The sequence below is a fragment of the Meleagris gallopavo genome, chromosome 22 (genome assembly GCF_905368555.1).
Source record: "Meleagris gallopavo chromosome 22, MGAL_WU_HG_1.1, whole genome shotgun sequence".
Lineage (NCBI taxonomy): Eukaryota > Metazoa > Chordata > Aves > Galliformes > Phasianidae > Meleagris > Meleagris gallopavo.
The window spans coordinates 9835295-9846421 of record NC_139425.1 but is presented as its reverse complement, the minus strand read 5'-3'; the positions used below and the strand labels follow the sequence as shown (position 1 = coordinate 9846421).

The window sequence follows — 11127 nt, the reverse complement described above, 5'->3', positions numbered from 1 at the left end:
AAACCACAGCACGGGAAAGTGAGCAGTGGTCACTGAAGTGCTTGATCAGAACGTGGGGCAGTTGTCACCTTTCCACAATCAGAATAGATTTCCAGCTGTTTCTTTTCCCCACCACTGGGGTTGGTTTAGTTTTAGAGACCACTTCTATCCAGAAATGCTGCAGTGTTACTGAGATGGGGCTGTGTTAAAACTTCAGTGCCTCCAAAGAGAGTTCTGTGTTCCTTCTCTTGCATTTGAGCAGCTGGATCATCTTGGTGAAGATGCACTGTTTGTGCCTGGACTCAAAGGACCACACCAACATGTTCTGAGCTGCACCTGTGTTCCCAGCGATGGATCTGCTGTTTGTAGGTGGAATTGGGTTGGAGTCAGTCTGGGTTTGTTGTTGCTTTCTTGTGGTCCCTGCCCATAGGTCCCCAGCACAGGGCTGCCTCCAGCACTGCAGGGCAGCAGCAGCAGAGGAACTGCTTCAGGATGTGCTCCCAAGAAATGAGAGCAGCCTTTGGTCGTCTTGGAATGAGCTGGATTTACAAGAAGAGGCAGAGAAAACACAGCTTAGGAAGCTCAGAAAGTGAAAACAAGACTGTTTTCTGAAATATTCACGTTGATACATCTGGTGAGAGGAACTGACTGTTCCTGGAAAGGAAAACCTAATAGGCACTCCTGTTGGGTTTTGGGAAGCAAAGTGACACGGGAGTTAAAACATGCCAAAGGAGGCAATTCAATGTGCAACTCGTTGCCTCTGCCTTGTGGTGCTGTGACTGTAGAACTGCCTTCAGTTCTGCTGTGTGTCACTGGAACATTTCTACCCATGTACACTCTTCATCATAAATAAAACAACTCAGAGACCAAACAAAGCAACCCTATCAGGAAAGAGGTGAAGTGACTACTTGTGGTGTCGAGAAGTGACTACTGATAGCAAGGGGGTTCTCTGCTTTACAGATTTCTCTCTGAATAGTAACAAGATGCCTCATTTTGCAATGGTTATGAAAAGCAATGCTTCTGGGCACCCTGAAGCCCTTGAAAGTGTGAGATGATGGGAAAGTGGAACTGACCTCCTGGGGCTGTGGTGCTGTGTTCGCTCCCTGAAGCATCTGCTCAGGTCAGGAGGTCAGGGGTGAGTGGAACTGCTGCCTTCAGCAGCACTGAGCACATCCTTGGAGATTCACTGGTCAAGTAAAGGAACAGATGGAAGAAAGGTAATTAGAGGTGCTTGATTTACTGCCTTTGTCCCCATTGCAGAAAGACATTGCCCGCAGGAGCCACTTCGGTCCTCCTGACCTGATGTTTCTCTCTTGATGAGCATTAATCTGAGCTTGTTTTGTTCTAAAGTCAGAGCGGAAAGCCCTGGTAGTGCTGCAGAGTGGTGTGATGTGACCTGGCACTTCCTGCATCCATGGCACTGCTCATCCCCAGCAGGGCACAGGTGTTCCATCACCACCTGGTGTTCCATCACCACGTGGTTCAGTGTCATGTGGGCTCCTCCATCCAGAGAGGTGTGTGCAGCTGCTGGTAGCACAGCAAAGGCGTTAACAGAGGGCATCCGGATGGGTTTTTTTCTCAATTACAGAACCCTGAGCTCCGGAGCAGAACAAACAGCCTTTCAGACTGCTTTGAGTAACCATTGACAGATGCTGCTCTGTGACCCTTCGTCACATCAACAGCTCATGGCTTTGCAAAAGTTATGATCTGATTTCTATTGCATCTTCTTGGACAAGTCGAGATGTGTCAGCACAGAGGCACTGCGTGTCCCAGCCCTGGCGCTGCTCAGTCACTGCTCTGTGTCCCACCTACAAGGATGTGGCTCTTGGGTGGGAGTGGTGCTGCTGGAAGGAGTCCTGGGATCCTACAGGGCGTCAGGATGTGCTGCTTTTCCTGGGTGGTGAAGTAGCTGTTTGGTTCGAGGACTTGGGAAACGTTCAGCCCTTGTAGGATCCTTAAGGTTATTAGGAATGGATCCAATGAGATTCACCACCCGGAAAAGAGTGTGGATGCAGTGACCCAGAGGTGAGTTGGGGCAGTTTGGTGTCCCTCTGCCAAGCATGAATTCCGGTGTTGCAGAAGGTGAATGCTCCGTGTGGGTAATTCTCTGTAATGATTTGCAAACTCATTTGGCTGGGCAAAACCTCCACATCCTCTGACCCCCTGCACTGTGACTCACCTTTATGTTAACAGCATCTTCACGTTTGTTTTTTGGAGCGCAGTGTTTATGATACTGGTTTGGATGCTGCCGAGTGTCTCTTTGGAGAGCCTCTGTGGGTATCCAGTGGGGCTGCTGGATTTGGGGCTGCTATGGGGTACGAGTCCGTGCCCCCTCTCCCCATGCACGCACCTGATCTGGATGCAGCACACGTGGCTGTGCACGGTGTCTGTGTACAAATATATTTGGGAACTCTGAGCACTGAGAGGTGCTGCCTCCCATGCACAAAGCCACCAAAGGGTGTTTGCCCTGCAGAAGGCCCAGGGGGAGGTGGGTGCAGTGCTTTCCCAGCTGGGTGCTCTCTGTGCTGGGATGGGATCGCGTGGTGATGTATTCACCTCCATTGGTTGGAGAGCTGAATGCCCAGATAATTTGCTCATCTTTTGCCCCCCGGCTGTTCTCTTGCAGTCCCTTGCAGCTGTGCTGTTCCTCCCTGCCCTGCAGAACTGACCCCATGGGGATGTCTGTAAGGTAGGGTTGATCTCAGGATGGGGCTTCTGCGTGCACCCCGAGGGAAGGGGGTGCCTCATTCTTCTCCTCCCCTCCGTCCTTGCCTTTAAGAAAGGCCACGAGCTGCTGTCTGGGGCTCACCTTCGTTGTTAGCACTTCAAGCCCAGCGTGGAGGGAGCCCGAGTAGGGCAGGACGAAGTACACCCGTTCTGATGCGTTTAAGCAACAACAGCAGTTCTGCTGAATGCGCTCCTGGGAGGCTCTGAGCAGCACTGCCGCTGCTCATCCTCGGGTCCGGGACTGCCAGCAGAGCATCTGCTGTCTGATGCTGCCGTGCTGCTGAGTGCTGCACCCACTGAGCAGCGGGGTTCGTCGTTACAGCTGGAGCGGGGCCGGAGCTGCGGTGCTCGGAAAGGGAGGAGGGTGAAGCTGTGAGCCCGCTATGGGGGTGCCCTACCCGAACACGGTGAGTGTAGCTGTGTGTCCAGCTGTGAGTCTGGTTGTGAGCCTGACTGTCCAGCTGTGTCTGTGTTGGTGCAGCCGTGGTCACATCGGGACTGTGAGTCGCGGCACCGAATGCCCCTAGGGGGTTGCGGGACGGGGACCGTTTGGGGGCTGTTCTCGGGAAGCTGTAAGCACTTAAAGCAAGGCCATCCCCCGGGGAATTCCCTGCTATTCCCCCGCGAGCCCCGGCTCAGCGCCCACATATCCCTATATAACGCGCAGTCTCTACCTGCCGCTGTACTGAGGACAGGTAACCGCACCGCGCTGCAGCGGAGCGGGGCCGAGAGGGGTGCGGGGCTGCGGCGGGGCGGGGGGTCGTTGCGCAAGAGGGGTCTTTCCCTCTTAGAGCTATAAAGAGGCTGTCCGTGGCGCTCAGACCGGGACGGGGCCAACGGAGGACAGCCGGGAGACCCTGCCCTGCCCCGCCGCCCCCGGCTGTGTGCGGGGGAGCAGAGCTCACGGCAGCAGCCTCACCCCTCTCTGTATCTCTTTAAAGCTGAGCGGGAGCCGCCGTCGCACCGCGGAGCCGCTGCGAGGATCCGCCGCCCCCCGGAGTCCCCATCGACGCCGCCGCCCCTCGTAGCCCCGCGGCGATGCTGCTCTGCCCCGATCCGACCGTCCGGCGGCCGCCCAAGGTGGGTCCCCATCGTCCGAGGGTCGGTAGAGGTTTGAGGAGAGGGTGGGAGGAGAAAGAAAGTTCCGGGGTTCTCGGAGTGGAGAAACGCCGGGTTCCTATGGAGTGTGCTTTGCTGGTTTGGAAGAGTTCTCTCCTGCTGCTCTGCTGCTGCCTCACCCCGACAATGGGGAACCTCCGAAGCGGAGGAGAACGTGCTGTGCTGCCGGCAGTACGAGTGTGGGGGCTGTGGGGCTGTCGGGATGGATGCTGTGCCACCCCCTGTATGGTGAGTGCGGGCAGAGGGGGCCTCACCGCACAGCTGGGGTGAGAGCATCAAATGGGAGAGCAACTGAGGGAGCTTCACGCAGGAGAAGAATTCCTTGCATCAGCAGTGACGAATGGGAGCAGCAACGCAGCGCGGCAGCCGAGCTCGTTGCTCTTCCCCCTGTAAGAGCTGACAGCGGTTTGCTTCCCTACAGCGGGCGTTTGCTCCTCTCCTCCTGCTGCTGGCAGAGCTGGGCTGCACCTCCCCACCCACGTACCAGTGGAGAGATGCTGCGACCAAGGAGAAGGTCACCTGCCAGCAGTGCCCGCCGGGGACATTCGTGGCACAGCACTGCACCAGGGACAGCCCGACGTTGTGCTCGCCCTGCCCCGACCTGCACTACACGCACTACTGGAACTACCTGGAGAAATGCCTCTACTGCAACGTCATCTGCGGGGAGCGGCAGGTGGAGGTGCAGCAGTGCAATGCCACCCACAACAGAGCGTGTCAGTGCCAGGAGGGCTTCCATGCCGAGTTGGAGTTCTGTGTGCAGCACTCTGTCTGCCCGCCAGGCTCCGGAGTCGTGAAGTTGGGTGCGTAGTTCTGGTATTGCCCAAAGCTGCTCGCCCCGATGGGGGGCTGCCGTCTGCTGATCCGTAGAATGGCTTTGGTTGGAAGGGATCTTGAAGGTCACAGAGTTTTGACAAGCTGTGTGCTGTTGGCTCGCTGTCCTTGCAGGCGGGTGGCCAAGGGGATGGAGGTGTGAATGCTGCTGGTGTAAGGGCAGGGCTGGGGAGCGTGCATAGCTCTGGGGCTCGGTTTTGTGGGATTTGTTGAGTAATTTGGATGGGTTCCGCCTGAAACATGAAATAGATAAATAGGAGAGGTTCCAAAATGGTGACGTCAGTCTCATTGTGGTTCCTTTTAAGGGAGATTTGTGAGTCTGAGTCTCCTTTGAGTCACGAGAGGTTTTAGGGAGTTATTTTTTCCATCTTTTCCTGAATCACGTCTGGTCCTTTCATTGCCCTATTTGCTTGGCTCTGTACTTTCTAAAAATACTATTAGCATGCAACAGGTGCGTGATTCCCTCTCATTCTCTGCTGAGTCACTGAGCTCTCTGTTAGGAAAGCACAGGTGATACAACACAGCAGCACGGGCAGCATCCACACCCCCTGCTTTGTGCTCAAAAGGTGCTTTGGGAATCCTTCAGCGTGTGTCATGGGAGGGCTGCAGGCTCAGAGCGAGATGGGGAACGTTTGTTGTCCTCAGGTGATGCTTAAGGTTGAGTTCAGTGGCTCAGTTTTTCTGTGGGAGTGTTACAAAATGCAGCAATTCAGCGTAAGGTGAGCTGAGTCTCCAAAAAACGTGGGGAACTCCATTGACTGACACGCTGATTTATCTGCAGAGTGAGTTGTCAGTCTGAGGAGCCACATGGGGCGTTGGAGAAGTGATACTGCTGAGATTTCCATTGAGCTGCTTACCAGCAGCGTCCTCTGCGTGGAGCTGGGAGAGCTCTGGGCTCTGCAGGAAGGGCAGTGCTGAGCTGAGCTGGGCTTTGCATTCTCAGCCACTTTTACTTTCGTTTCGCTGAGGGCCTCCGCTCGTGCTGGCATCCAAGGGTTTCTCGGCAGATGCTCCTTGGTGCTCACAGCCAATTCTGCTGCCCCACGAGCTGCCCCTTTAGTAAACAGCATCTCCTCCTTATGCCTGGAGCCCCATGGCTGTTGGGGAAGGGCTTGGTGATGGCATGGCTGTGCGCTGCTGCTGGATGCCCGCTTATGGGTTCTCCCACCAGCTCCTCACCCAGCACACAGGTCGGGGTCGATGTCTAATATCCCACGTCTCCTCCCAGGTTCCCCCTTTGAGAACACGCAGTGCCACGTCTGCCCGCGGGGCTCCTTCTCCTCTTCCAGCTCCAGCACTGAGCCGTGCCGGCAGCACCAGAACTGCACGCAGCTGGGGAAGGAGACCAATGTGCCAGGAAACCAATACCACGACACCCTGTGCACCTCCTGCAGGATGGGTGGGAGCAACAGCACGCAGGTACCAGGTGAGAGCTGAAACACAGGGTGTGAGAGCCAGCGTCATGGTGTAAGCGTGAAACCGGGTCAGGCAGGTGGTAACAGCACAGAGCGATCCATGCTGGGGCTGCAGGGCACAAGAAGTGCTTCCTCTCCCTCCCTCCCTCCCTCCCTGCCTGGAGTCAGATTTTAAGCAAGCACAGCAACCAGGTGTGGGGCAGATGTGCTTCCAGTGGGGCTTTTGCTGATAGAGATGCCAGCACATGAGGTGGCTGCTGCAGCCTTTGCCCAAAACCGGATGCTGGCCGTGTGGCACAGGAGCTGCTGTGTTTCCCAGAAAGCTTTTATTTCAGTCCGCACCTTATTTTGTGTGTGTTGAATGGAGTAAGGATGTAAAGGTCAGCACAGCCTCCGTGTGATGTGGATTTTGGCCTGGAAAAAATAGGGTCATGGAAAGGTATGAGCACAGAGTGCCCTGTGTCAATGCAATAATGCAAAGCAGAGCACTGGCCTTGAACTCTTGCACATCTGATGCACAGTGATGTATTCCGTTTCCAACACTAAATTTTGGGAGCTCTTTCATCAGCCATCATGGGGTCTACTCCAAAACTCTGATCTAGGGTGTGTCTGTGGCTGGTCCTGTCCCCAGATGTAAAATTCTGCATGTGAAAATAGGAACCTTTAGGAAAAGCAGGATGTGTACATACTGAATGCAGTTCCATCCGAGTTTTCCTCCCAACTTCATGGCATGGAGAGGCATGGGAAAGGTATATTTGCTATTTTTGAGATGAAGGGAGCTCTTCAGAGTTACCTCCTGACTGCCACACATGGTGTCTGTGGGGTCTTCTCCTTGGAGATCTCCAAACCCACCTGGACACGGGGCTGGGCTCTGCCTCGGGTGGCCTTTCTGGGCTCAGGGAGGACCAGAGGGACCCAGAGGTACCTCCAACCCCAACCATCCTGAGATTTGGGGATTCCAGGGTTCTGATGTTCAGAGTGCTGCTCTCCCCACATCCAGCAGTGACCTCCGGGTGCTTTTCTCCCCCAGCTCCAGAGGACGAGGATTGCGAGCAAGCTTTGATCGACTTTGTGGCATACCAAAACATCCCCCTGCGGAAACTGAAGCGCCTGCAGCAGATCCTGGAACGCACACCCAGAAAGCAGGCCCAGGAGACCAAGGCAGTGGCTCAGGAGAAGCTGCGGGCTGTGCTCACACACCGCAAGCAGGAGAACTCAGCCGTCATCACGGAGCTGCTGGCTGCGCTCCGGGCCACCAAGCTGACCTCCATAGAGAAGAAGGTGCGGGAGCGTTTTCTCTCGTAGTGGGAACACAGAATGGACTTTTAGGGTTGCTTTTTTTTTTTTTTTTTTAAACCATGGTTCCATTAATTTATTAATGTTTCAAAAACGAACTGGAAAGGCAGCGTGGATGAGTGCTGCGTTGTGCCGTGCGTTGGGTGCTCCTCCAGTGTGCCAGGAGCATCTGCAATCCGTCAGCAAAGAACCTCCAGCAGCTCACTGCAGGCTTGAGCCTGGCTTAGTTCTGAGCTCTGTGAGTTTGGGTTTGGGCTGTCATTGTGTAGCTGGGTTGATGAGGCCCTTGGAGACATGGGTGTGGGGTGGTGATGGGTCAACAGTTGGACTGGATGGTCTTGGAGGTCTTTTCCAACCTTAGTGATGATGTGATTCTGGGATTCGTTTGCTCTTGGCACACTGAGAAAGGAGTGGACTGCCTGAGATAGGCTGTGGGGAAGATGTCCCTAAAGTTTCCCAGGAAGAGGTTCTGCTGGCTTTCAATTCATTTTTGAGCTACCTGATTTTATACCATGTGAGATGTTTTCTAAAGAAAGAAACCCAAGAAGTTATTTTATTACACGATCCTGTTATTACCACTGTCCTTTCCTGATCTCACCGGGGAGAGGTGGAGCTGGGGGTCCCACTGCCTTCTGCAGGCACTGCTCATCCTTACGCCCACTATGCAGGTCCCTCACAAGACATCAGCCACTAACAAAAGGGAACTGTGCACTCAAAACAGCTCCGCACACCAAATGGCACCGCATGCAAAGCAGCACTGCACACAAAATGACCGTTCAAGCACATCCCTAAGCTCAGCCCAGCCGTGTCACTGCTGGCTCTGTCCCCATGGGCGCTGCCATCAGCCACTGCTGCCCATCCACGCCTCACTTCTCCCAGGGCTTTTTTCTGTCACTTGTGGAAGTCACCAGGGTGCCCCAGCTGAGCACTGCAGCCTGTGGCAGGGATGATACAAAACTTGTTTCTTCTGCCTTGAATGAGTTTGGCTTTTTTAGGGCTCTTTTTGCTGAGTCGTTTCCAGGAAGAGCCTGGGGTTTGAAATGGGATGTTTTCCCCCAGCAAGTTGTTCAGAGCACGCTGAAACACACGCTGATGGGCAGTTCCTGCTCTGTCCGCATGAACCAGTGTGGACTATTTGGGCTTGATGACCTCATAGGATCTCTTCCAGCTCTCAGCTCCACGTGGGCATGCGGAGAGCAGTGCAGGGGCAGTGATGCACGTGGGCTGTGCGGTACGTTCTGTCTCACCCAGAACAACTGAGCTGGAGCAGAGCCCAAGAACACTTCCTGCAGCTGGATGTTGGTGCTGATAGGGCTGTTTGGGTTTTTCCAGGTTGTACTGTTTTTTTTTTTTTCTTTTTTTTCTTTTCTTTTTTTTTGAGACTGCTCTTAATCCATGCAGATCTTTGCCCCATCCAATAGAGCAGAACTTTGCTCCCACCCCTGAGATCTGCAAGAGCTGAAGAGCCTTGCAGACACTGTGTGCGATGCAGAACAGATGCATGCCCTGCCCCATGGTCCTCCTGCTGCTGGGGACCCCAATGCCAGATCAGATCCTTCTCTGCTGTGCCAGAGCTGTAGATCTCAGCCAGCTGGCCTGAGTGAGGATGCTGAGACAACAGGGGATAACTCAGCCTGTGTCAGATGCTATTTGGAGCAAACATTGCCCTGCTGCTGTGATGCAGGTCTGGTAAGGACCAGCTGTCAGTGCCAGCCTGGTATGCAAAGCAGCTGTGTCCATTTGTGTGGTTTCCAGGCAGGTGGCATTCTGTGCACCGTTTTGTGGCTGCGATGGGAAGTGCCAGCCCTGCCTGCAGACTTTGTGCTGCTCCAGTGGGGATTTCTGCATGGTGAAGCTTCTCCTTCATGCAGGCTCACAGATACCATGGCAGGGGATCTTTCTGATCAACGCTGACCTTTAGATCAGCATGCAAATGTGCCAGCAGGTGGATGCTGCTTGGGTTCTGGGAAATGTGGCTTTGCTGTGAGATCCCACAGCAGTCCCATGAGGCCAAAGTAACACTGCCTTCCTCCTCCTGCTGCAGCTTGCAGAGCTGTTCACCCTCACTGCAATATCACTAATTGTGAAGGTGAAGCAACTTAAAAGATAAACCCCCACAGGGTTTCACTGAAGTTTACACCAGTTGGCAGCACAGGCTTCTTCCTGGTAATTTAAATGACACTTTTCCTTATAAGCTGCACCAGAGAGCAGAACGCGGTGCCATTAAATGTGGATGCAGTTCTCCCCCAGGGATGACTCAGATGTTTTGTACACAGAAGCCAATTTCCCCTAACACCGTGAGCACTGCATAGAAACTCCAACCTCACACCTAATCCCTATCACCCTATGTGGGTAAGTACTTAAAACAGGAAGGAAAAAGAAAAAAGAAATACCCTGGAGTTTATTTAAGCAGCTGATGCACAGCTGCGTGTTCTGCACGGGATGAGTTGGGCTCTCAGGTGCGGCGCTGACTCACGGCTGGAGCCCCCAAATCCCAGCTCCAGCAGCAGGAGGGGTTGGGACACGTCTGGCTGTGATGCACCCAGAGCAGAGCGGTGCCCTGAGGGGTTGGAATGGGGATGGGTGAATGATGAATGAGGGTTGAAGGAGTTGGCACGAGTTTGCATGGTGAGGTCACACGTTGCTGGTTCACATCTTGGTGTCAGCAGTGAGGGCAGGAGGTGCTGGAAGGCACCCAGGGGGGTTTTTGGAGGTGTGCGGTGGGAATGTGATTGGTGTGGGTTTGTAACACAACCGGCCCCAGCCATGGGGTCACGACCAGATCAGAGATCAGACAAAGCCACCCCTTGGCCTGCAAACATCCCCACAGCATCAGCAGTGCTCTGATGGAGCGGGCGTGCTGTGTCCTCCTGTGCTCAGCCCTGGGAGCAACACTGAGCCCCAGGGAGAGAATGCAAGATAAGGTGAACGCACACCGAGCTTGTTCAAATCCGCCCATCACCATTCCAAAGAGGCACTGATCTTATCTCCTTGTAGCATGGGCTTTATTTGATTTGTAGGGTTTTTCTTCTGATTGCAATCCCCTGCTGTGTGCCCACGCTCTCCCTGCTGAGACTCGTCCCTTGCTGCTGCACGTGTATCTCTGAAGAGATGGTTGGAGCTGTGCAGGTGCTGCAGGGCCAGTGCCAAGGAAGAAGTGAGTTGGAGGAAGTTAGCCATGTGCAAGAGCAGGAGAAGCTTAGGGGTGCTGTGCAAAGCAGCCTGCGCTCAACTCAGGGGCACCGGCACCGGGGTGAACAAGAATGGGACCTGAACCTCCCATAGCTTTCAGGTGACGTGCAGGACAAACAGAAGTCACCACATCCCTGTTAGTAGAGGTGCACTGACACGGCCCGTGCTGCTGGTGCTCACGAACATGTGTGGGCTCAGGGAGCTGTTGTTCTCCCACAGGATTTTATCCTTTACTTCCCGATTTCCTTCCCTTCTCAGTTTATAATTTCTGTTCCTTTCAGGGTTTGAGGAGCTTCCTGAAAGCACAAAGGCTCAAAGAGTAAATGAGAGGTGATGCAGCAGCTGTGACCTGTTCCCAGTTTGGGCTGGTTGGACAACTGGGAACTGAGAAGACCTGCACAGGCTCAGCACACCAGATAAGAATCATAGAATTGTTATGGTTGGAAAAGAGCTCTAAGATCCCCAAATCCAACCCACCATGCCCACGTTCCTCATTGCCACATCTCCATGGCTTCGAAACACCTCCAGGGATGGTGACCCCACGAGAATAAAACAGTTTGGTCTGTCA

The 11127-nt window shown here is 54.1% G+C and overlaps 1 protein-coding gene across 3 annotated transcripts; it reads left to right on the top strand.

Annotated features, from left to right (window-relative positions):
• Positions 1-2791: 2791 nt before the first annotated feature.
• TNFRSF6B (TNF receptor superfamily member 6b) lies at positions 2792-11127 on the top strand. 3 transcript variants are annotated; one of them, XM_085241811.1, is made up of 6 exons: positions 2792-3113; positions 3648-3786; positions 4247-4625; positions 5885-6082; positions 7102-7352; positions 10841-11127. In XM_085241811.1, the coding sequence occupies exons 2-6, from the start codon at positions 3745-3747 to the stop codon at positions 10880-10882; spliced, it is 912 nt and encodes a 303-aa protein (XP_085097937.1). In that variant the 5' UTR covers positions 2792-3113; positions 3648-3744; the 3' UTR covers positions 10883-11127. The 3 variants fall into 3 exon arrangements, with proteins under 3 accessions (XP_085097937.1, XP_085097938.1, XP_010720669.1); XM_085241812.1 differs by lacking the exon at positions 2792-3113 and adding an exon at positions 3342-3401; XM_010722367.4 differs by lacking the exon at positions 2792-3113 and having other exon boundaries at positions 3515-3786.